Raw genomic sequence first — 27,556 nt, forward strand, 5'->3', positions numbered from 1 at the left:
CTTGGGACTCCCTTGTCATGGCATAAGGCACACTCAGGGCATACACACTACTTTGTTCAAGCTACATCTTTAGTGTCAACCATAGTATCAGATTTCAGAAGAAAAGGTACCTTTTCTAAGTATTTCAGCCCTCACTAATGCATGCTCTGAACAGCAGCACAACCTCTTTAAAACCCCTTGGTTCTCCGGGACTGACACTCCCATATCTTGCTTAACAACAGAGCACACATCAACCCTTTCCAATAAAAGCCACATTTTTTAATTAGCAAATTTCAGTGGAGCACATACTACATCCACATTGATGACGCATTAGTGTATCATGATTAATGCTGTGCACTTCATGCCAATTGAATTCCTAATGATTAGCCACTTAATTCTGAGCTGAAACAATTACTCTTCCCATTGAGAATTACTTGTTTCAGCTCAAAGCTCAGCAGCTGGAGTACAGAAAGCCAACCATACCCAGTCATGCAAATACATGTTGTGGAATCAAAATTCAGCTTTACTAGTCCATATTTTTTATGCATAATAAAGCATTTGGCATACAAAAACATCACTTTTCAAGACCGGTACAAAATCTGTTGTCAGGACTGAGCACATCCCTAATTCATGGACTTCAGCAGCAGCTGGGGTATGCACACATGCACGTTCATATCTGTGCATGAGCAGGCAGTTTGCCTTTGCTCTATAAAGGCCTCTGCCACTCTCCCTGATGTCATTCAGACAAACATTTCAGACTTGGTATATACCAGTGGATGCTGCAGTGACAATGTTATATAGCAGAAAACGAAACGGGTACATCTTGATTATACATTAATTGTAGTTACGAGGAAAAACTTGGCTTGCCTTCAAGTAAGTGAGGAATTTAAGAGACATCTCATGGTAGCTGTGTAGTTTTGGTAGATACACAATTGTAAGCAGTAATTATATTTGTCATTTCCTACAATCAAAACACTATGCAGACAATAATTATACCACTGATATGCCCCCGAGAAATGGATAAACAGGCATAACTCATTTTACAAGTGTAGAATCAGACGCATAACGAGCTGATGACAAAAAATACTAATGGCAAAACCAGTAGTAAAATGTAGGGTGTTCTCATCGAGCAAACGAGCTCATAGAAGAGCACTGGCTGAACATAGTTGCAGCACAGCAGGACGCAAGAACTGCACCTTGCCAGGCCACTATCGCTGCGGCTTTGACATGGTGATGATTACTGTATTATCATTATGGTGATTCAACGAAAGCATTAACATTCCCACACTCAGAGACACAGACTACAGTAAGCATGGCTGAGTATCACTGAACAGATGTTAGTTCTCCGGGACCAGTTGCTCAATGTAGTATTTATAACACAAATCAGAGCTGCTAACAATGTGAATGGAGCATTTCCTTAAGTCTGTGCAACTGAGGGACTGACCCCAGGGCAAGTAAGAACAGGGGAGTCTCTCTGCTGACTTCAGTAGCCACTGGATGAGACTCTTCTTACATGTGATAAAAGGGGCTGTTCCAACATCTGCGAAAGCCAGCAAAAAGATCTCTGCTGACTTTCAAAAGACATCAGATCATTCCAACACTTACACACTGACCTAGCAAGTTAAATTTCTTATTCCATGTGGACTTTTAGCTTTGTGGTGAAACATAGTCTAGCACTTCAGTGTATGAGGGATCTGAGGCTGATGTCCATGATGGTGAGAATGCACAAGGGAGTGCTTTATTCCAAGAGACCCTTGTGGTGTCCAGGAGATGTCAGAGGAAAGTCAGAAGCTGCTTCTCAGAATTATTTTTGAAGAATAAAGCAACAGTAGCTGTTAATTGTAATAAATCTGTAACTCTAAACGAGTGGTTTACTTACAGTGTCTCCAGCTGCAGGCTGAGGTCTCTCCTTTAGTTTTATCTTTGGCTTCTGTAATTACCCTCTGTGGCCTATGTCTCCAACACAGAAGAAACAATATGTCTCCATGCGATGAAATAGCAGTCCCATGTAAGCATGCTTTCTAAAGATATATATACATGCTGGCCAAGCCCAGCTGCATCCAGACCACTTTCCCATCCCTATTCTTATTCCTCAGGCCTCTCCAATTTTTCAACATACTTCTTAACAGAGCAAAAGGAATCACAACAGCCACCATTTTCTGATGTTTGGTTGAATGACCCAAGTTAGTGACCACCAGCAGTTCTGTGACAGATCCATTGGAGACACATGCCAATACCCACATACGCTGAGCAAAGCCAGTCTGCACAAAGCAAGAATCCTTTCAACGTACAGCTTCCAAAGGCAGGAACAGGTTTGGCAGGGAAGCAGGGAAGCTTATTTAGGTTAGTTTTAAATGCAGATAACTGATGGAATACATGGATTTTTATCATGTTGGTACTTACACAAGATTGACTTGTTAGTGACAAGACAGATCTTGAACCTGCACGACTGCAGGACAGCCTTTAATAACAGATGGCAGTACTTTGCCAACGGTCGGATAGAAAGATTTGGTATCTTAGCAGATGATACCTTCTGTCTTACTTCTTTAGCCACTGATTTAATTACACTGATAATGTCATAAGAAGCAGAAATCAATTATTCATCAAGCCTGCCTAAGAAATCATTCTTTTGTCCCATGTATTTTGTTTCAAGATCATTTACGCTTGGGTAAAAAGGCAGTTTTCTTCCTTCAGCGTCAATATTTTATACAGTAACTCACTTAACAGCCCAAGTGAAAACTGAAGTGGCTCTGTCAAAAAGGACCAGGACATGATACTCTGTGCAAGGCATGGATGTGATGCTTGAAAACCCCACCAGTCTGCTACATATCAGCAGCATATCAGTAATTCAGGGACTGTAAGCATGATGCACAGAGTGATCTGTTACACCCCTTTTGAAAACAAAGCCCTTTGATGCATTTACATCTCAGTGTCCCATGAGGTCTTTAGAGGTTGTTGGAGGTGAAACCACAGATCCTGCACTGCTTGTTTTCTAGTTCTCTCCATTTTTAATAATAACAATAACAAGACCTGCCATTACTTTCTTGACATAGAAGATTTTTTCCTACGTTCCCATTAAAACCAATACTGCTCTTTATAAACTCAAAAGACGACACTGAGCTCTCTTCACCAGCAGACAGGAAAAAAATCTTTTCTTTTGCTTGGTTTATTTTTGCATTAGTCAACTAAAAATAAACAAATGCATAGAAGTGTAATTTTCAGAGGGATAAGTCTCTCCTCTGTCTGCTTTGCCATCAACTGTCCACCCTTGTTCTCTTAGTGTCTGGCTCCACCACTTTCTGATAAAGCCATGGCTGTAAACCTGTACAGTAATTCATGTGAAAATATCCTTGTTTTTGTAAAATAAAAGGTAGGAATGGGAGAGGGAGACTGAGCAGAGCTGAAGACATCAGGCTGAGAAGACGACTTCAGGGCTGGAGGAAATGGCGAGGAGGAATGGCAAGAACAGAAAAGTAGGGCTTGGCAAGGAGATAACCTTAACCCCACCCCCGCACACAGCTGCAAATTCAGCAACAGTTTATTAACCCAAGTTTCTATGAAGCAAAGATAAAAACAGCTGCAGAGAAAATGACAGACTCACTGCTGTCCGTACAGCTAGACACCCTGCATGCAGCATAACTGAGCCCTATGAGGCTGTCTGGGAGTTGGACATGACCCAGCTGTGTACATCACGCTCCTTCACCATCCTGTCAAGGCAAAGCTTTCTATGGTGTAAAGTTTACTCCCAAACATACACAACCACATATTTGTATGTGCACACTGTGTACGTTTTTAGCATTACTCCCAGAGCCCCTGAATTCTTTCCAGAGGCCGAGCCCTATGTGGGCTAGAAAGTGCGCAGCAACAGAGCAAAAGCATCTCTGCAGATTCACACCTGTAGATCAGGTAGAGAGCTGAGCAGAGCACCTACGTTCTGCAGATGGAGACTCAGACTGGCAGAAAACCATGCATAAATAGGAGTGTGCATAGAGAGGGTGAGAGAAGCCTCAGGCAGAGGATTTACCCACTTAGTGTCAGAGTGCCCATGCCTGGAAAACTCAGCGTGGAAACATTTGCTTCCAGGCTGCAAATATGTGGCATTTAAATCCACAGGTCCATACACAGGCTTTGGTACCTCCAAAGCTATGGAAAAAAAGGAGGGAAAAGCCTCTGTTGTGCCTACACAAACTGCTCAGAATAGTCATTCTTGGCTATTACTTTATACAGTGATGTCAGGGGCACAACAATCTCTTACAGAAAGAAAGCAGCAATTGTGGAAGTACCTAATATTGCATCTCACCCTCACCACAGGAACCTTCATTCAATTTACATTAAGTAAGAAGTTACACTTTGGAGAAGTACCAATGATTGCAGCTTCTCCTTACCAGTTCAATGAAACATTTCTCTTCTCCTTCAGCTGAACTTATTATGAATATTTAATGTACCGAAATGAACTGAAAGCTACCACTGTGCATGTGCTCTCCAGCTCTCCATCCATCTATTGACAACAAGGCTTAGTTCCCAAACTATGACATTAACTGTATTGCTATGTAAATACAACTCCTTCAACTACCATCTCTTAAGTGAAATGTATACAAGGCAAAAGCCAAGCCTGACTTGAATAGATGAAACTGTCCTCTCCCAGCTAGAGACGGGATGTCTAGATGTCCTTGTTACTTCAGCTCCTGATGTCAATTCCCCATGCCAGTTTGTACGTTCATCTTCTGCCCTCTAATTGAATTAATATTCGCTTCCTCTTACTAATCCCCAGATGCTTGTCTGAAATGATCTAAGACACAGCCCACGTTTACAGGGAGAAAAGATCTATATTAGGGCATCAATTTGATAGCTACAGAGGTCTGCTAATTTGCTGTGCAGCCAGGCAATCTGACTGCAGGAATATCATGATTTTTTACTTTGGATGTAATGATTTGCTTTTAGCTCTGTGCTGGAGCCACACTCAGACTACTGTTCAGCTGTGATTTAAGAGCAAAAAGAAAGGAACACTCCTTCCTGGATTTTCCAGGCACCAGAAATACATATGAACTTCAGTGCACTGTAAGTTTGCCAACTGTTTTTGGCCACAGTTATTACGACACTAAAAAGAAAAAAAAAAAAAGAGGAGGAAATCTTTTCAGCATCAGACTTACACTCTTCAGTGTTTTCTAGTACAATGGAATGTGTGGAATGGTGAAAAGGGAGATAAAACAACAGTTGCAATTATAGCTCCCTTCTGATCCCCTGGATCAGATCTTTTAACAAGAAGTTTGGCCTCTTTAGAGCTTAGGAGTTTTGTCATCAATTTTCAAGAGATTAGTTTTCACTCTTCCCCCCAAGGTTATGAACAGACTGAAACATCTACACTGAGAGCGTGCTGGAAAACCTAGAATACAAAGCCATGCTCCCCTCCAGTGCAACTACACAATAGTCTCAGTGTGAAGGAAATAAAATTTTGTTTTCATTCTGCCCCCCGCACTTTGCCATGGCCCCACAAATGCAAGGATGGTTCAAAAGACCTCATGCACACCAGGATATACAACCGCCAAGGTTGGTAGAGCAACAAAGATCTACTTGAGCAGCCCCAATATGATTGCTACTATGCTATTTTTATAGAGGAAAAAAATACACACACAATATAAACACTGGGTTTGCTGTCTTCAAATACTGTATAGGTATTGCCTTGTAAAAACACTTTTTTTTCCTTTTCTTTCCATACCTCTTACGTACGAGTAAGCAGCAAGGTTTGAAAACCAGTGAACAAAAGCAGTTTAAGTGTGGCTGGCCCAGGTGATGATTACTGAAACAACCAATCTTTCAGTGTGATGATTAAACAAGCAAATGTAAGAACAACTCCAACAACCAGCAGTTAGGGTGTTTCCCATGCACAGGGCACGCGTACTCTGCTTGCAGGGATTCAGCTCCCGTTCTCTGGTTCTGGGTGAGCGCCCTGACCATCGGCAGCGACAGCCCAGGCCCCACCAGTTCATGCTTTGGATTCAATGCACTGTTAATTACTGCCCTCACGAGGGTCTGACAATACCAGATGATTAAGACTGATAGAGCTAGGCACAATTTTCTCCTTGTTTTACTAGACCAACAGACAAGCACACAAGCTCTTAAAATGACCATGCCTCTTACTCTATTATAGCCTCAGATCATCATGACGAGGATTAATAAAGAGCCTGTTAGTCTAGAATCCTGCTCATTTCACCTATTTAGTTTCAGAACACAAGGCAGCCTCAACAGGAGAGACTGAAGACATTCACTGCACAGTGTCACCTGTGACTTGAGCACCCTGCTGCCAAGTGTGTGATGATGCACAGTCAAATCACCTCAAATCCATCATTAACCCACCCACCCCTGTGAGATTAATCCCAAGTCAACCCAAGTGTTTACCAGCTACCGCCACTGGAAGAACTCAGCCCAAATTCACAGCTAGTTTCAGCCATTCCCCAAACTGCCTATTTTCCAGCCAACATTTTTGCTCAGCCCTGTCCCTGACCATGTGGGTGCAGCCCTGCAGGAGAGGCAGCATGCTGCTCCAGTGCACCAAGCCAGCAGTATGGACTGCAGCACCCAGCTCAACCCACCTTGTACCTCCCCACAAACTTCAACAAAAAGAAAACTTGCTTGGAAAGTATCCTTAAATAATCTGTGCTTGATTTAATGATTTACACACTTGTACAAAAGCTCTACAGGCTGACTCCCTGCAGTACCGTGAATTTCCTTAGCACAGTAGTCCCAAAAGGCATGCTGGCTTCCAAGGCCACCTCTTTCAAGGGGCAGTATTTTAATCTTGCTTTGTCTGTTACATTTACAGAGAAACTTTCCTGAATCTCTCTCCATAAACAGACGGGCAGATTATTGCACGTTCGCTGAACAAAGCTTTGATAAGGTGCAGCTGGTTACGTTATTGAGGTTAATTTATGTTGTACAGAGATAAAAAGTGAGTGAATAATACACATCAATATTACATATAATATCAATGAATATTACAGATCAGTTTATAGGACCTGAGCTGCTACATCAGTCACAGTTTAAGCCTGTGAAAATGGGACTTGGAAAATCTAAACTCTTGAAAATAGTTGCAAATTTAACAATTACTTCTGCCTCTCCTTAATATTAGATACTGAATGAGAATTACAAGTACCAGTAAGTTTTATGTCTGTATTCTCTTATTTTCATAATTATGTCTATTGGGATACATTGCAGTCCCTCAGGGAGAGAGCCTGCAGCTGGGCTCTCTGGATTTAAAGAGATCATCTGGCCCTGTTGCAAGTGGGCTACAATTCTGCTGCATAAAGAAAACACTTTGATAACAAAAAAAACCACAAAAACAAAGAAAACCCAACCAACCAAACCAAACAAAACCCAAAAGAACAGGAGGGAAAAGGCAGTTAAACAAACACAGTTGCTAGCCTTCACACAACGGAGAAAGCTGCCTGAAAACTACCTGTGCCAGGAATAAGCAAGAGGGGCCATAGTTTAGAAGGTCTAGGCTGAGAATACTGGGATACAGCTGCTTAGCCAGCAATGCTGGAGCACTTTAAGAAGTGCAGACAGAAAGGATGCACTCTGCCTCTGCAGAGCCAGTGGCAGAAAACTGTGCTTGTTACACCTATTTGCAAACACTGAAATTCTCTGACTGCCCTTTGCTTCCTCATCCTCCAAACCGCCACATCCTCCTGCATTTTGAGTTATGATTATCCAGGTCTTTGGTATATAACTTCCAAGAGGGGAGGAAAAGAAAGGAATTTAATGCAGAGGAAGCAGCAGCTTCCTCATTTGAACATTACTCAACTCAGAGCAAGCATTTGACTAAACCAACATGGTTCAGGTCACCAGAGGCCAAATTTAATCATAGTGGTTTGGGTTGGAAGGGACCTTAAAGATCATCTAGCTCCAGCCCCCCTGCCACAGGCAGAGACACCTTCCACTAGACCAAGTTGCTCAAAGCTCCATCCAGCCTGGCCTTGAAATTATTTGGAGACAATTAAACACAAAAAGCTGCTGAACGGCACCAGGTCAGCAGAGTGCTGGAGCCCAGGTCCTCTCTCCACACAGCTGCCCAAGTGCCTGTCTAACAGGGAGCCCCTAACATTGCATACAGGCACCCAGTTCTGAAAGCCATGCTATCCCTCTTTCCCCTCCAACACATACAATCCTTTTGTGTTTGGCCATGTCTCTTGTATTGTTAAATCTTTCTTCTCATACTTCCATGACTCCAGAAAGCCTTCATATTTAAACTCATATGCTCTCAAAATAATAAAATATGAGTCAAGGACTGGAGAAATTAAAAAGGTGTCTCTAGTGCTCCTTTTTCTATCAGGGAAATCTGAGCTATTTTGAGTGACAACTATATTTTTTCATTTCATGCAGGTAACAAGTCTTTTATTAAACACAGGTGCCCAAAAATTCATCTCGATGCACTGCAGTAACTTGAATGAGCATGTCCTGGGGATAATTCTGGCCTTGAGTGCTGGTAGTTACTGTACATACTTGTCTGATTAATTCCTCTTGACTTACAAAGGCATCCATCATGTCACAACAAATGATCTATGAAGCACACCGTACCTGAAACCCTCCCCTCCCCAAGTAATTTCCCCAGCATCTAAAACAGGCTCTTATCATTTGTAATCAGTAATTAATAACAAAGCATTCTCAATAGTGCAATTTTTCTGCTAAGGTTAATGTAATATTTCATCCCAGGCCAGCTGCTGTTTTACAACTTCCAAGCACGACAGTAAGTAATGTCTTTGCATAAGAAGTCATCCATGGAATAAATCAATTAGCTCCTTTCATCAGCAGGCATTTTGCTGCAGCAAGCAAGGCTAATTACATATAAAGTTGTTGTTTATCAACAGGAGTACGTACCTGAAGTTTGTCATTGAACATTTACTTTTCTTCCCTATGTCTCCATTCTGTATCTTTTTCCATTACGAAGTTCTTAATCTATGATCAATCCAATAGTATGATTAGGAGCTGCACTTACCACATGTTATTATCTGCACAGATTTGCCTACAAAGATCAGCATCAATCACACAACACATGTTTTCAGTATTAGTAGGACTTTCTTGCCCTCAAGAAGGTCACATACATATTTATGACTATTCAAATCAGTTGCAAAGCATCAATAAAGTCAAATGTATTCTTTAGATAATCTAATAACAGATAACGTATTCTTTAGATAATCTACACTATTTCTCCTACTGTAAAGTTCACATCGGGATATCTGTATTGCTGTCCCTAGGAGAAAATTCAGCACACAGGACATATATATGTGAAAATGGGAGATAAATCAGCGTATAGCGTTGGTGTAATCTTCTTGTCTTACTGAAATTGGCTAGTAACTTTGGAGACCTACATTTTTTCCCCATTTTTGATTGATACAGTAATTGTCTGGCAGCCTAAGCTACAGATAATCACACGGCAGCTCCCAAAAAGGAGCATTTGTGACCTGAGGTGACTAAGGATGTATAAATACTGTCTGCAAGGCAACAGCTCCAAAGCAATCTAATACAATTTCATAATGCAAAGGCAACACAAAGTCCACAGCTCTGACTCACCAGGTTTAGCAAATCACTAGACATCCTGGCTCCAACTACACCAAAAGCAGCCACCTAGAAATACATCCCCTTGACAAAAAAAAATGTGTTTGAAAAGGCAAGTAGCCAATGGCAAACAGTATGACCTTCAGTGAAATAGCCGTGGGGACTCATGAACTAAAGTCAGGCAATAATCACTAGAAACTGAAACAAACTCATCCTTGGATTTGGATCCTAATGGACACAGGACTGGATCTCTGCTGTGTCCCTGTGTTCCTCTCAGCAGTCTAGATAGATACATCAAACAATGATGTAGCCTGTATTTAATGATAATTAAATTTTAATCTTGACAACTGGAAGACAAATTCTAACTTCAAACATGCAATTATTTCCCATTCCTACAACATTTGGTCTATTTTGGTTTGCAATTTCTTGTAATTCAGTAGCACATTCATTGCACCAAACTGATGAACGTTAACCACTAAAGTGTGTAAGCCTCAAGTATGATGTTGCTCAATTCTGAACTTCTAGTGACTCCAGCTCATGGGCTGATCCACAATTTTCTGTTATTTTTGGAGCAGTAGGGCTGTACACAGTCATGCAAATTACAAGACACAGTTGTACACGTTGTCTTCTAAGAACAGGTCTTGCAATTATTTGTTTACCCATATTCTTAAATTCCTGGGGTTTCCACACAAAAAACCCACCCAAGATAAAATGCAAGCTTATGTCACATTCCTGCAAGGCTCTTCATCTGTGTTCAGTTACATTTAGATACTCTCCTTTGCTACTTGCTCTGTGTTGAATCCTCTTTCTCCTTCCATTTACAACCATGTGTGAAGAAAAATAATTCTGCTTAATACAGATCCAAATTGGCTTTGTAATGAACTCATTAAAGAAATGGTCCATTTCAGCCCTCAAAATTTGCTGCAGGTACCTCTGCACCTTATTATTAAGCCTCCACCAAAAATGAACAGGAAAAAAAAAAGATAATAGGGTCTCAAAGACATGCTCTGCACACTGACTGCCATGTATGCAGAGCCCACAGCCTGGAAATGCACTTACTCAGTGTAAATCCAGTTCTATTGAATTTTCTTTTCCTCACGGTATATTAGCACTCATGAAAAATCTTGCAGTGAAAGCCCTAGAGAAGAAATCTTCTGTCCACAGACAAATGCACTTCTCACATTCTGCTCTAGTACAACAGGCAAAAGAGCAAAAACGTTGTTCGTTCTTTTACAATAATCATAAGGTCAGACACTCACCTAAGACATAAATAACACATGGGCTTTGTCACAGGCACTTCCTCTAGCCTTAATTCAGTGCTATGTCCATCCACTCATCCTCTCCTCCTCCACCAAATATATGAACAATTATGATCAGTCCACTGAAAGTTTGACTGCTGTTCTAACATTCAGCTCCTATGAGCCACCAACACCAGCCTTTCAGTCACCTCCAGATCACTGCTACCTGTGAATTTACTCAAGCCAAATCTTCCTTTCTGTTTTGGGGTTTTTTTTCCATTTTCTTTTCTTCTTTTCTTTCTTCCCTTCCCTTTCTTTCCTTTTCACAATCATTGACCACGCCAAAAAGAGATTCATGAGACCAATAATGGCATCTTCAAACAACTCCATAGAAGGAAAAAATCGCGCAGGATCAGAGAGGCTGTTATATGTCAACATAGTAAATACCCACAGTCAAATTCTTAGTTGGTGTAAATCAACCTGTCTCCATCTGGTTTTATGAGGGCACTGCAACCTGATGCTGGACACACAGCAGAAAAACCTTACTCAGATTAAACTACAGCATTCTAAATCTGAGAGAGTACTAACCCTGTCTGGCACCTATTCTCATATAGACACACATTCTTGTGGCCAAATTCTCATCTCCCGTGACAGGCAACAGCCAGGAGTACACTCATGCAAGGACGTATGGGCCCTTAATACCATCCCAAAGCAGGCAGCCCCCTCCCTTGCCCACCTTTCTTGGAGGTCCTGGGGATATTCCCAGAACAGCAGCAGCCGCAGTCATGTTGCACATTGCTGCCTATGCAAGGAAACCTGAAGCATGTGAAATGTACAGCATACTCTATAGCAGAGGATGGCAAGCCATAGTTGGGTTCTCCTGTTATACTATATCATGTAAAAAACACGCACATGAACACAGTAAATATTTAAAGCTTCCTAGCCTTAAAAAAATCACAACTGTACCTAGCTTGTAGTAATCCAGAGCCACAGCTGCAGGGCATCTTTTCAGCAGCCTAAGTCTGCTGTTTGAATTACACAGATTCCTTTGAACTACAAGGAGAGCTACAAATACCTGCTCGATCAGCTCCACTGTTCCTCTGAGGCAGCTAAACTGAGCACCGAAGAGTTCCTGTGATGGCACACAGAGCCATCGACACCCAGGAGAAAAACGTGGGTTCATAACACCAGGAGCTCAACAGGTGCTGATGGTCAAGAGTTAAATATCTAACTGGTGTTTTCATTACCTAGATCAGTAAGAGGGAAATTCTGGCTAAAAATGTTATCATAGAATGGGTTGGGTTGGAAGGGACATTAAAGATCACCTAGTTCCAACCCCCCTGCCATGGGCAGGGACACCTTCCACTAGACCAGGTTGCTCCAAGCCCCATCCAACCTGGCCTTGTCTTCTCGTGTGTTTATTATATATTGACTTCTGAGCTAACTTTACAAATGGCTGATCATGACTGCTTCAGCAAGGAAAGATTAGGGGTCTGATCTCCATTCCCCCATCCTTACAATTACTGGTGAATTCTTGAGGAACAAGCACCCTACTGCCAGAATACAGACCAGTCTCTAACCTGCCACCTTAAGAAAAATAAGATAGACATCTCTTTGGGCAAAAAAAAAGAAAAAGAAAGATGAACCATGTATTTGAAGAAATATTCTAGGGGTTCTCTCCAGTCTGATGTCTTCTACTGCAGCCTCTATTCACTGCCTTTTCTTGGTACTGTTTTCCCAAAATGCATACACTTGCTTGTCTGACATTGCCAGTCTCGTTAGTATTGAGCGCAGCATGCAAAGCCCCATTTAAAAAGCAAGCAAACACCAACTAAGAACAAAGAAAGAAACAAAACCTAGAAACTTGGTAAGAGTGGATGTCAGCAAGCTGATAGAAATACTTTGACTTAAAGAATGTCATCTGCTTAGTTCAACATCAGCTGCAAGAACTGCCACGCTTCCTCAAACATTGTCTTTTTCTGGCTGGATCACAGGCGAGCCCGGAAAGGGATGCTAATGGTTTGCTTGGTCAGAGCACACAGAAAGGAAGCAGAGGCAGTGAACGAGCTGCCAGCTGTGTCCCCTGCTTCAGGAAATTCAGGAATTTTTTCAGTTGAGCAAGCTTGCAAGGGCTCTGGGATTACAGCCCTTCGCTGGATGGGGTTGTTTCTTTCTTACGGGATGGCCTTTAACGATGTTAAAGGGCAAGGAGGTTTTGACTGACACGCTGCAGACCCCACGGAGGTTTTGACTGACATGCTGCAGACCCCATAGAGGCTAATTACTCAGCCAGTCTCTTTTCCCTTACCCACCCTTCTTGAGTATCTGCAAAGAGTCTTCAAATTTAACCTGCAAATGCTAATGTTTTTCCTTTGTAGCACTGGATTGTTCCTCTTCAGGGCTTTTTACATGCACTTTCCATTTACCCAATGCTAGCTCCCATAATGGTCAATAAAGGACAGTATATTAGTATGATAAACTCATGTTCCCAGCCATGCACAGAATTCAAATTGAATTAGAAAGTCAGCCTATGTTCATAAAAACAACGCTATTGAGCAAATGGAGCTTTACTGCACTACATAACAGATATCACATATCTTTGCGTTGCTGTCAATTCTTCACATAAATACTTAAAATCCCTTAGACTTCATTTTGCACACTATATAGTGAGTCTCTTCATAATCAAATAGTATTTAAAACATTTACTGCCTTGTTAAATCTAACAAGTTAGATTTATTGGGATAGTCACTTTCCTTAATAGCCAATTTAGTAAAACTCAATGTATTCATTGATGGATAAATATATAATAGGTGGTTGTTAAACTTTAATAAATATGTTTAATAGTCAGCTGGCATTTTCTCTCAATGGCAGCACTTCCTCTCAGCTGCCAACAGGAAATGCTGATCCTGAATGTGCCAATTCAGCCCACATGTAGGGAATAAATTGATCTAGAGGAGCAAATGGGAGCACAAATTTCAGGTAGCTTTCCTGCACTGCTTGTCACAAGAAGGCAACTCTAGCTGAGACTATCCCCTAAGCTCCCACCAAGACTGTCAGGTGTTAAAGAGCACACAGCGTAAAGGAACAGTATGAGCTACTGTGTTTGCCTAGACTCCAGAAAAGCAATGAACAGGACAGGAAGGGCAGCTGGCTTCTTTAAAGTCATATAAACTATATTAATGTATTATTAGTGCAATTTAAATTCTTGCCACACTCCTTGCTTCACGTATATCAGGTCGCATTCTCTCACCCCACCCTGCCACTCTGTTTATTGATCAACAGATTAAATTATGATGCCTTGGCTTCTACTTAGGTATAAAAAGTACTCTTTTAGGACTTTTAGATATCAAAGAAAAAAAATTAGAAGAGTTCATATCATTAGACAACTAAAAACCTTTAAAAATCGGGCCCTTAGCTCGAACTGTAGAACTTTATGGCTAAATTCTGCAAGTCCCAGGATCAGTTCTCCAAGCTGAAGGCAGCTACTACATATAAATGAGAAAAGAATGATTAAAATACCTTCAAGAGAGACTGTATTTATACGCTGGGCTAGGAAGTTTTATCATAGCCACAAGACACTCACCCGTGTGGGATTATATAGTTCCTGGAGTGGGCTTCTGGATCCTTTCCGGCAGCAAATGTCCATCCCGAATGGATTTCTACGCATTACTGCAAGGGGAAATTGAAATTAATACAGGTTAGCAACATTGGTTAGCAGTAACCTATTGCAATACATAGAGCAAGAAGAGACTTTCTGACAGATTACGGGATTCTAGTCAGTGTTGTGTCTTAATTCATAAGACAATTTACTTTCCCTAGACATTGTCTGAGAGCTAAATCCTTTATCTATTGTTGAAGTTACTAAAGAAAAAGTTCTCCGGTTCCCCTCTTTTCCTCTGTTATAAAAGCTGTTATCCAACAGCTTCCAGCTTGGGTGCACAAAAATTCAAACACAGCAACCTAAGCAACACAACCTTCAGCAGTGCCAGGTACCTGACTCTCTGATCGTCGGGGAGGAGTCAGATGGATTCTTACCATCAGCATCTCTGAGAGGCAACATTTGAGCCTCTCTCCACCTAGATACAGAAGTACACAGGATCCTAATATTAAAACACCTAATTTAAAGCTTCTATCTTAACTTTTAGGTTTCTCCTAGAACAGACAACTCAGCACTACATAATGCACATGCAGTCAATCCTTGCTGCACTTCTTGCCCCAAAGCGTATTTCGCTCTACATATTGCAACTGAATACCTGACTGATCCAAAACCCAACAAATGCTATGTTATCCTAGTCGGAGATGAGCAGGTTTTCAAACCAAAGGCTTTGCCAAAGGTCTGATCAAGGAGTATTTTGGATGATAAAGCATTTTCAGGAGAGACACTGACCTGAGCAGGCACAGAGATCACCAGTTTCGAGTTAGACCTTTGTGGCCATAAGAGTCAACATAAGAAGGTATTCAGCTCCAACCAGCCTCTACAGTCACAAGGAAAACAGCCTGTCCTTCAAATCTCACATGGCCCACATCATTCTCTGCAGACGCTCCTCTGCCCCCAGCTTGCTGTGCTAACTACGGAAAGAGCATCAGGCAATCAGACACCCACATCAGGCATCACAGCAAGGGGAGATCTGTCTCGTCGAGGTTTAATTAACACACAACCAAAAGCAAAGAAGAGATGCTCCTGCTGGGAATCCAAAGGCATTAAGCAGTGAGGCACGCTTTTATCACCGCTTGCCACATTTTGTAACCAGAATCTATTGCAGCGTCCTATAGCAACAGTTCTGAGCTGCACCACTTGCAGACATGATATTGCAGGCCACGAGCCAAGAGTCAGAGAATACAATCAAGTAGTGTTTTAATACAGAGGGCTAATATGCAATCATAATTGATACATCAAGCAGTATGAACCACAGAAAACTGTATATAGTTCCAATCTGGAAACATAATAGATTCCTTCGCTCACTTCACAGCTATTTTTCAACTGAAGGTATCTAATAACATGCCGTGCCACTTTTCCCCTGAGCAAAGAGAGATTGCATGGGTCTTGTGGCAGAAGTCAGACATATATGCTCAGTAAACAAACTGGCTCAATGTTTTCCTCGCAATTTTCCTCACAATTAGGATAGTAATGTCATTAGAGGCTATAACTTTAATTTACATGTTTAAATACCTGATGATACTCCGAACATTTTTAATCATGCAGCCAAGTACTGCAATTCTGTCAGTTTTGTGCTAATGTGCCTTTTTGAAAGTTAACTTAAAAAGTGTTTGGAACAGTTAAAACTTTAAAAATATTCTGCATGAGTAATATCAGCCTCCAGTACCTGGAACTGGTTTTAGGAAGAAAACACTGAAGTGAGGTTGTAAGAATCCAACAGCCATTCCAACTACAAAACTCCTGCCTGTCACATCCCTGCTTGTCGTGCCTCTCCATACTCTTGTACAAGGAACTGTGTCCAGGGATGCTTTAAAAATCATTTTGTAGCCCCCTCACCATTACAAGAGATTTTTCCAAAATGAAGCCTTCCAGTCAACGCCAAACCACATCATTTCCATTTAAAACACCAGAGCAGGTTGAAAGGGAGAGGGCAACGTTTCAGCACATCCAGGTCATTAGACTGTGATTAACCAGGATCCTGAAACACTGATGCTTTGTTCCAAAATGAAGAAAAATTCTAGTGTGGTATTGCCTAATTTATTACTTCATTTTTCATTTCCATTAAATACAGTAAACACTAATGTGCACAAATGTATCCCTTCCTGTATTACTTAGCTAGCAGGTATCTACACATCCACACTTTATATGCAGCAGTAACAGCCATAAAGATTAAATTATTTGCACAACATGCAAGATTTGATTCCCAGATGTAAACAAACAAAAAAAAGCAACTGTCTCCCCAGCAAAAGCTAAATGCTAACGTAGAACCTTAGTCATAGAAGCCATTAAATCTTTTTTATCATTCCCAATATTACTTAATTGGTTTGTTTTTTTCAATAAAGCCTTTAGAAGACGACTGCGGAGTTAGCATAGCAACACAGCAGCTCAACATAGCACTCTCTTCCCTGTTTATCGGTGTCAGGAACATCATGCCCTGATGCAGCTGTACACAGCACCTCTGTGCACACCTGGAAAACACTTGTGCCTGGAATTTAACTGCAGCACCAAAAGAAAGAGGAATACTCTCCTTTCCTCAGCAGAAATCCCACTCACACCTTTTGCAGAATTGTCCTTAGATGAATAATTATCAGGAACGTTTATATATAGTTCAAAACACTCGCTAACATGCCTGTGGACAACCACCTCTCAGGGCTCCTGCAACCTGTTCTCTACTGTCTCAGCTTCTTTGAGGCAGTGTTTCATTATGTGAATGACACAACCTTTTGGGTCTGAGTCTCACCTATAGCAATCTGCAGTAAGAAAACCGTAATATGGACATTAACTGCACCTATACGAATTTTAACAACACTTTTAGTAAGACTGTCATACTATTGTGGTAGTGAAAATTAAGAAATCAAGCCCTTTATCTTCACCAAATCTTATTAGCAACATAAATATCTAAATTTACATTTTATGCCTTGGACTGATCTCCATACATAATTACAGTAAATTATAATCTAATGATAAGTACTGCATATGCATGGCTCCAAGAACTGATTAAAATATCATGTTCATGCACACTAAGTGTGTGAAGCAGCTGACAAGAGCATTCAATGCCTTTAATGATTAAAGAGTAGTGTTAATACTGCAACTGCAGCAAAATCAGCAGTACCCTGAATTTAGCCAAGACTGTGAGCAGCTGAGTGAATTGTTAGTTTGTTGCTTAAATGCAAGAGCTGTAATAACAAGACCTTTCCTCCACCTCCAGGAATCATTTGTCCAAAATGCAAGCTTGGCTCATCTTGTTGAAATCTGTGGAATCACCAGTCATTAATTTAAGAGCAAGTCTGAAGAGCATGTTAACTAGGCACCAAATTTCAGTTTCTAAGGAGAGAAAGATAAACAGTTCCACTGAATTTAAAGCTTATCATCTGTGTAATAATCATCTGTGTATATATACATAGAGAGATGGAAACTACATGCACAGGTCTTAAATTATCTCAAAACAGGAGCATCCATGCACAACTTCTAGAAAACTATTCAGACTCTCAGTGCACTGCGCTTGAGAACACAGCACTCCTCAGTCAAATCCTCTTCTACAGTCTGTGCAAAAAAAAAAAAAAAAAAGTCCAGAGGTTTTGCCACAGTCTTGATCCATTAGATAGCTACAAATTAAAACGTAGATCCCTCAAATTAAAAACACCCTTTGGAAAGGCACAATTTGGGAGCATACTGAGAGCTTGCAGGTCGTCATCCAGGCCAGGCAGCATTTGAACCTCCTGTCATGGTCTAACAACTGATGTGTTTACAAGCGTCTATCTCCTCCCCGGGTCTCTAAACCCGTGGTGGCAGAGGCAGGGTCACAAGTGACAGAGTAAATTATGTGGCAAGGCACCTACTAGATCTTGGTATCTGTGAGGGGGAGGTGTCACCTCCAGCTTGCATCTAGCCAAAACCACCAGACAACAGTGCCTAGAATAATGGGCACAGGTAGGGAGGGGAAACATGTAGGCAGGCAGGGATGGTTTAAAGCCTGTGACGTTCCAGACACTGAAGATCATTCACATGGAAACATGTGAACCAGGCTTAAGTTGTCACCTCTATTTGGCAGAAGGCATTTATCATGCACTTGGTAACCTACAAACACTGTCCCAGAATGGAAGACCTCTGACATTCCCACAGGATGAACAATGACAGCAGCAAGTACTAAAAATAAGAAGCCACATCAGTGCCATTTCTGCCTCTCCCTATCAGCAGCTACAGAGAAACTGAGAGAGGGGACATGGTGGCACTTCTCTTGGGACATTACTGGCCTGAAAAGGTACATGAACACCAGTGCTATCTAGACAGAAGAGAAAGGGGTGGTGAAAATCATAGGAACCAAGACTCTTGAGAGACTTAAAGCCATAGAGGTCACCTTCTCATAAAGTGTCAGAAGGGCAAATGAAACCATTTCTCACAAGCCTATGTGGGATCAGTCACAGAGGAGACTCTGCCAGAAGAGACACACAAAACGATTGTCACTTTTTCGACTGGACCTGCAGACACAAGTGAAATTTCAAACACTGGGTGCATGCATCCAGCAGCACCTACATCGCTGCCATCCTACAACCCTGTAAATGTCAGAGGCTCCCATTTCTAAGACTACCACAGAATAAAAGTTCCCCAGCTGCTATCTAGCAAATGTCTTCTGACTAGGTAACATTTAATTTGCATTGCTTGGACTATTCTAATTACACGATAACAATAATCAAATGTAAAAACTTCACCTCTGTTCACTGCCTCTTAAATTAACCGTCTCATATTACAAATATTTGAGAAAAGTTCTGAGAATATATTAATATTTAGCTTTTCATTACATTGGTCTAAAGTACAAAGACAAAATTCCTTAATACAGCATTGCTTAAAGCTGACATACATAATTCATTCTACCTATCCAAGATATATGTCCCACTGAGGAAAAAGCATGCATTGGCAGCAGGTGAGACTGGTTGAAAATGCAATCCTGTTCTTGTTCCAAAGAAAAAAGTCAAATATATTCCATATTCCTTTTTTTTTGTTCTGACTTCTCTTCTTTTTTGGTCTGATTTCTGTATGAAAGGCTGAAAATTAACAGCAGTCTGCTTGCTTCTTTTAGCTGAAGTACATTGCTTTCCAGCTAACGCCGCTGTCCAACTGCCCCTAATCAGGTCAGGGTTAATGCTTTCCATGGAGCATCTAGACAGCAAAGAGCAGGTAGATAACCTAGTACCTTCTCCTAGAACTGTAAACAACCAGGTTATGGCCAAAAATTCGCCTAAACATTCCCTATCCAACCTAGACAGAAAAATCAGTGTAATTTGGCCCAGGCAAGATAACAGCATCAAAACAGTTACTTGTATCTTTGGCATCTCTGGACACATCTAAGCAAGCTACTGCCCTCAAACTCTCACATTTTTCTCAAGCAAAGCAAGAATAATTGATTATTCCCATACTGACTGTTTATAGAGATTCTCTTCAGCTAAAGATTTGGCCACGGTTTGTCTTCCAAACTCTTGCATAGACTTCTACTGTGACACCAAAGCAACGCAGAAAATTACTTCTGTTGGGTACTTAGGATGAAATACACATTTGAACACCACACTGAACACCTCCTCAGAGGCACCGAGACATCTATAGCTCAATCTTAAGCAGACATCTAGAAATTATATTATATAACTACTGTGCCATCTGTACCAGCAAGAATGCTGCTCAGGACAAGCTAGTCACATCCAAATACAAACCTAGCAAGGCTCAATCTGACAGTATTTTGCACCTGCAACACTTCTGAAGCATGAAAATACTCTGGGCAAAGTTGAAGTAAGTGACCCTAGGAAGCAGCCCTTTTTGTTTGTCAGAGGCTCTTGGACTGTATTTTTTGTAATTTGGAATATCCTGTCCACATAGCTTTCAGGCACTTCACTAAAATCATGCTGAACAAGCTTGTCATTAGTAACCAGCTCGTTCTGCTTCAGGAAAATGAGCCTTCCATAATAATTTACAACAATCTGCTCTGCAAGACTTCAGCCAAGTCCAAACTGCAAGCAAAATCGTAAACTCAGCAACAAAATGACTACCTAATTTCGAACTTCATTAAAATTCCTATGGTCCCTTCTACAGACTAATCAGGCTATGGACACCAAATGGTATGAAAGGGTTAATTTTTAATCAGCAACCAGGAGCATGAAGAGTGAATGCAAATAAATGCTTTCACCCAGCACTGGCTCCCAGAGCCTGAGTAAGGAGACTTAGATAGCTCTCCGGGCAATGATTTAGGAGCACTAATCCTTCAGCAGTGGTTCACAAAGATCGATGGATTGATAGCAGCATCTTGTGACATCTGGGGCCTTGTGCTTTGCTGCTTTCAGCTCAGGATTTTAGACTAAATTATCTCTCCTTCATCCCGAGACCACAGGTACAAGGATTTATGACTAAACTCTTGTCTGGCCTCTCATTTTCTTAAGGCAAAATTGCAGCTTTCTTTGCTGGAGCTTGGGAGATCTATTTTTAGAAAGTAAGAATCAGATTAGGTATTGTGTATGAGCACGCCAAAGTCTTAAATGCAGAGAATGAGATAACTTTTTCTCTGTGTTAACTGAGAACCAGATTTTGCCTTAATACCAGACAGTAACTAGAAACACAGGGTTTTGCTCAGCACGAGAAACAAGCAAAAATCTGTGACCAGAGCACCTTACCCTGTGTAACACCACTGTGTCTCACAGGCAAACCAGAGACCTTGCTGAGCTGGGTGCTGTAGGTACACTGCAAAAAAACAATCCCAAAAGCTCGATGTTTTAGAGCCCCGCCTGAGGAACAGGGAGAGATGCTGTATTTTAGTTTAGCAATATAGGATCATTGATTCAACACGTCCATCCTACCTTCCCCTGATGTTTCCACTCCCGCTCATGTACCAGAGGGACTCACTGAAGTATGACTGTTGATGAATACAACAGAAGTGAAGGATGAAAAATCAAGAAGAGGTTATAGCTTAGTGAAATTACTATGGCTGAGAAGAGCAGCAAAGCCTCTAGTTGCAGGACAAGGGACCAGCAAAGTCAGTCCTCAGTTCACAGGTCAGAAAAACAGAGTCAAAGAAGTTAAAAACTTCCACCCACAACACAAATTAGTTGCTACAGATCAAATTCATTTTAGGAAGTGAGATGTCTATTCTAAGCTACTCATTTAAGCTCCAATTATCAGAGCACCACCGCTGTGAAGATGGGTCACCCCATGGGTCCCCACGAATGGCTCCCCTCCTTCCCACTGACCAGCAATCCTAGATGGGCTGATGGTTGAAGTTACATGAAATAAATCCTGGTATAGCACAGAAATGAATCTTAACGTTTGTTTCTAAGCTCTAGTCACTAATTACAAAGGTTGTAAATGTCCTCCAAAGACTAGAGAGATATTTAATGACTTTTTGCTTTAGACAGATTTCCAGAAATAAGTTTGTATTTTATCCTGTTTGTTCTCAGATTAGCATGAGCATGGGTTTAATTGGGCACAGTGGGGAAGTTAATATCCTTGGGTGAAATTATGCAGAGACTTAGATCCTTAGCCACCCTACAGACATTGCATGTGGCATAAATTAGCACAACATCTTTCCTGTTAATGAACAATGAGAAACTTTTTTCCCAGTAATTTTTTAAAACTGTTAAGCCATACAGAATTTCTTTAGAAGTCTCAAGAAATTATCCACAAACCTAAATCAAAAGGCTTTTCAATAGGCTTTATTCTCACATGAGAGCTCTGTTTTGTTTATCTGTCACACAAAGGCACACACTGCTTTTAATGCAGCAAGTTCTTGTGGGTGCAAACTACAAACTATATTAGACTTGGTCAGACCTTTTCTGATACAACCTTGTTTTCTCTGGCATAAAATACATATTCAGGGGCATAATAATATTTCAGAGGTCCGTTCTGCATGGTTCACTGCCTACCTCAACTGCCTGCTCACCTCTGTGTATGCCCTGGTTTATGCCAGCCATTAGCAAGGTCAGATGTCCCAAAACATTGATCAAAATGGTCTACTTCTTTTCCCCCAGAACTATTTCTAAGTCTTCGTAAATAACATTTTTTATCATCCACATCAACTTACAGTTCTTAGTTTCCTTTATTTTATTTTTTTTTCTCATCTCCAATGCTACAAAGGAAGTAAGAAACTAAGGAATTGTGACCAACTTTAGTTACATGTATTTCACAAACAAACGTGTATTATGAATTTGCATGAAGGAACACTGTATATCAAAATACAAAGGAATACCTCTTTCTAGATGTTACACTTTTTCCTACTTTTACACTACAAGTTAGCCATGTGTTTTGCAAAATGAGACTGCAATAATCTGGGAAGGTCAGAAAAATTTCTGGTGAAGCTTACAGGTTTCCAAACATGCCTCCCTCCAATCTCTAGATATTCGCTTTAACAATGTCAGCAGCCACAAATGCTGCTGGGTTCTCTTTATAGCAGAGCTGAATGTTCTACTCTGTTCTCCTTATCAGCCTAGTTTTCAAGCCTGTAGATAGTTGGCTATGTCCCATCTCTCTGATGCAAGTTCAAACGAAAACTGTAAATGTAGGTCCAGGGAAAAAAGCTACGTTTGCATTGTCCTAAAAAAAAAATAAGAAGCTACATTTCTTTTTCTCTATTTCCCACTACTTCCATTGCACTGTCAGTACCAGTCTACTTAACAAACATGATGTATGAGCTCACTCAGGAAAAAAAAAAAAGGGAGTGAGAGAAAAACCTTTAGAGGAAGGTTTCTTCAGAAAGCTGTAATTTTAAAAGCATTTATCTTGAATCACGGTCAAAATGAAAACGACGGCTGCTGCAGCTGCAATCTATTTGAGCTACTGTTTCTTTGCTGTTCTTCAACAGATGTGCGTTTAAGATGAAACACAAAACCATATTTGCTATGGATATACTCAAACACACAGCAAGTCTTCTCACAAGCCAAGCAGAACAGAAAATAGAGCTGTAGCAGTCATTTTAACCCGGAGCAATGAAAGGCTCAAACTATTGGTTTCCAAACTTCAGGCTCAAGTGTTCCACACACACATGTGTACAACTGACCGGACACAAACAAAAATCAAGGGACATAAGTCATCTCTGTCCTAGCAACATGTAGAGACCGACCAAGATTTATCACCACTGAAGCACTGCCCCTGATATTTTTAGTGCAATCACATCCTCCTGATATTTTACTGTGATTTATGAACAATAATTTTCTTTACCAAAAAGAAGCACTAAACAATTCGATAAGCAGGAAGAAAGTATGAAATCCTGCAGTAATCACTTCCAGAGCAGTCATTTGTTATGGCAAAGAGGATTATGACTGCAGCTTGTTGGATAAGCAGATGAGCTCTTACAAATTAAGGATGCTACCTCCTTGGCAATGGGAAGGCCAAATGCTGATATTAAAAGGAAAAAAGTACCACAGAGTATAAAGGCCCGATTCTGTGAACTGCAGAATGTCCAGACTAATAATACACAGCCAAGCTTTACCGTCTTTTTCCAATAGTTTATTCTGTTTAAAATTTCTGAACTCCAAGTAATCCCAAGGCACACAGATGCAATGTTTTCTTTGCAAGATCTTTTACATTTCCAGCAGCTGGTTATCACCTCAGCTGACCGGGATCAGGGCAGTTCAAGGTCTACAGAGCAATGCTGGGCCATGTCCAGCCCCATCTGACCCAGCGCTCCTGCCTTCTTCCAACAGGATCAGTACATCCATACACAGAGGCTGGGAAGCTGCTTTCACACATTCTTCTCTTTCTGTTAGCAACTAGCTGTACACAGATAATATTGCTTTCAGATGTAAGAATCCCCTCATGCAGCAGTTTTGAAATATTCCAAACCACAGATCCTTCAAAACATTTTACATATGAATAGGACATTGTCAGCTCCCTCAGACCCAGGCTGCACTTCACCACACAGAAGAGTAAAATATACATTAGCACTGTAAAACTTCATCTCAATTAGCATAATCTGTATTTCCATTATAGAGCCCAGCTTTACAGCCATCCACGGGTGAGGTACTGAGCGCTCTGGGTCTGTCTTTCTCTAAGGAGAAATGCCTGAAACAAGAAAACCATTCAGAGTGGTGAACGTTTGAGTGAGCTTTCAGTGCCCACTTATCTTTCAGTGATTCTACTCCCTTCCTATATCTCTTTCCATTGCTCCCGTTATGTCAGGGAGTTCAATTAAAACCTTCTGATGCACTTTGTCTATGGTAAAGAAATGCAGTCATGCCTCACATACCCAAGTGGATGGTCCAAGCACACCAATCTCTTGAATGAACATCCAAGAGAAAAAAAAAAAAGAGTGAATAAGGAAAGATCTTTCCGTGATTTTACTTCCAATGATAGCATTTAAAGGGGAAAAAAAACCATGCAGCAGTTGCAAAAGATACATATACTGGTATCACTACTGAATAGGATGCTGGACAAACTAAAAATTTTAGATTGACTGGGACTCTTCCTCCAAATATTATGGATATGCTATGTAACATGGGATAGATGCTATTTAGGTATGCATATATAGCATGAGGCCAGTATGCAAGTAGCTTTCTTCTGCATTAAACTGGAATTAATTAATAGCACAGTATTTCAAGGCTCAGTTTCTGAGGCTCCAGAATACTGGACACCTACATGACCTTTACTGGCATGAATAATATTTCATAATTAGCATCCAAAATAATAAGCTTTGGTTTCAGTCACTAATAGCCTGCCAAATGCATTGTGAAAATTCTATTACTGTTGCAGCTTGTGACCAATAAGGTACTAAAATACAGGAACACTTTGACAGTATGACTCTGAAGGAGACAGGCAACAAAACTGCTAGACAGAGCCATGGACTTAAAGGTTTTTCCACAGGAAACAAATGCTGTTCGTGTACTTGTGAGATCTCATGCTGAGGACAGAAAAAGCAGGAGAGGGAAAAAAGGAAAGCTTGCTTTCTGGAAGACTTCCCTAAAAATAATGCCTGATTAAGCTATAGTTCATCTTTCAGAAAGATAACTCATCTTGTTTCTAAATTTGTCAGGAGCAGAAAATTCACCTTGGGAAAGTGATTTGATGTCAGACTCTCCTCAAACATACCCTTTTGCCAAGCTGAAGTGACATATCCTCACCTTCCAGCCACTGGATCTGTGGTGCAACTGTCTGCCCCACAGAGCCACAGCACTCTTCTCTATGCAGGAACCTGTGTGTTACGATCAAGGCACCCTCAAACTTTCCATCGTTCTGCAGCAAGCTTTCTAGGCACTTCCTCACTCTTCGTGCTTTCTTCTGAACACATGCAAAGATAACACTACAACTTGCTGAAACCAGGGTGCCCCCCCACCACACAGTACTGCAGCAAAGGCCGTAGCAGGACCAACATGACGAGGAGCAAGTATAACTCCCCCTCCCTGGCCCTGTACTGCAACCTCACCTGTGCTCAGCTGGCATTAGCTCTCCTATGGGCCAGGGAGCAGGCAGGCCAGCCGATGGACCACCATCAGACCTCCCTTTCAACAGAAGGGGGTCCGCTACTCAGTATGCATCACCTAGATTTTATTCCTCTGCATGTTCACCCTGACTAAAATCACTAAAATCGGGCTGCCAGCCAAGTCACTAGGTATTCACAACTCTGTATTAATGACCTGCACTCTTCTTCCTCTCCATTTACCATTGCCCTAACTTTTGCATCCTCTGTAAACCTGATCAATAATTGATGTATATTTTTTTCCGGATCATAAATTAGAACATTTAACAAGTGTAAGCCCAAAATCTGGTCCCTCAAGGATCCCATGGGAAATGTATCTGCTTAGTGATGACTTCCCAGTTACAGCTATTTTTACAAACTGTCAAACATTTTTTAAATCAGTATTATCTGTGCCAGATTGATATGCATTCACTTGCCAACTTAACTTTTGGTTTATTCATTCCCATATGCACCTGTACAGCAGTAACTCTGACATTCAAATACTGTATCATCAAAATAAAGAGGGTCATCAGCTTGATGAATTGATTTTAAAACAGTTACTTGTGAAAAATGTTTAGGTTAGCTGTCTGGTTTTAGCCTTCAAAGCTGCAGAGGCGGCTTCTGTGATGTATTGCAGTCTTGCTTTGCTCTCAGCTCTGTATGGGTTAATTTTATCACAAGTTCTTTAAAGTTGAAACAGTAAAAATGCATTTTAATTGAAAATATTTTACACTTGCAGCTTAAAAATATAAAACAGAATAAAAATTACAGTTTAAGTGATGCTTTCTTAAGCCACAGAGTTGAATGGCAGACAGGACTGACCTGGAGAAAACCTCAGAAGGGTGCTGCTTTTGGTGTAATCCTTAAGTTTTATGCTGAAAACTCCATTTCTCTTCATTAAATATTAATCAGCCATTACCAAGGAGGTGTATATAAAAGCTGTGTTAAATAAAAGAACCCAACAAGTGAAACAAACTGATTCAATTACGAATTTACAGTAAGAGATTGTCACGTACTACACCCTTCCAAGCCAAGATAAATCATCTGAGCCCCATGAACTCAAATGGATCTCGGTCTTTCTACATGGCTGGGAATCACACCTGAACTGTCTGTGGTGAATGGAAGATTTACTGAGATCTACTGCTTGAGTCCTCAGCAGGGAAAGCAGTCAAAGCATTTTATTCATTGGGAAGGACACCATTTGTGTGCATATGTGGAGCTATTCATGCAGGTATGATATGACCGACTATATTATATCCATACATGAGTGACTATATACATGCATTATTCATGTTGACATAGTACACTAGTGTTTTACCCATCACCAGATGCTGGTATTTTGTAAATAACGTCATTTTCAAGAGTTGTAACATGCTGCATCATGTTTTACTGTTCAAATCCAACAATTAAATGGCATTTTATTTTGGTTTCTCATTTCCATTCTCTGTATTTTGCTCCTATCTATTTCATTACAGGGTTTTGAGGCTGAAAGCGTAAGTAACATTCAGAGAAAATGGCAATGTCAATTTTTAGTCTAATAGTATCTCTTATTTAATAACCCTTTTTTTTTCCAGAACACACTGCTTTTCAACTATTCTATTTAATCAAGTTCTTGACATAGTATTTTCCTGTCAAAACCTATTCTATTTCTCTGAAATCTTCATCTTCTCCTCCCTGACCTTTTCTTACCCCACCCCCACCCCACAA

General features: G+C 40.8%; 1 protein-coding gene across 2 annotated transcripts in view; it reads right to left on the minus strand.

The window, feature by feature from the left end:
• Positions 1–27,556, minus strand: part of CHST11 (carbohydrate sulfotransferase 11) — a 168,769-nt gene that overhangs the window by 81,153 nt on the left and 60,060 nt on the right. For both annotated transcript variants that reach the window (XM_056341545.1, XM_056341546.1), the window contains exon 2: positions 14,353–14,438. In XM_056341545.1, coding sequence (XP_056197520.1) covers positions 14,353–14,438 — 86 coding nt within the window. The remainder of the gene's footprint in view (positions 1–14,352; positions 14,439–27,556) is intronic.

Source organism: Falco biarmicus, chromosome 5 (genome assembly GCF_023638135.1).
Source record: "Falco biarmicus isolate bFalBia1 chromosome 5, bFalBia1.pri, whole genome shotgun sequence".
Lineage (NCBI taxonomy): Eukaryota > Metazoa > Chordata > Aves > Falconiformes > Falconidae > Falco > Falco biarmicus.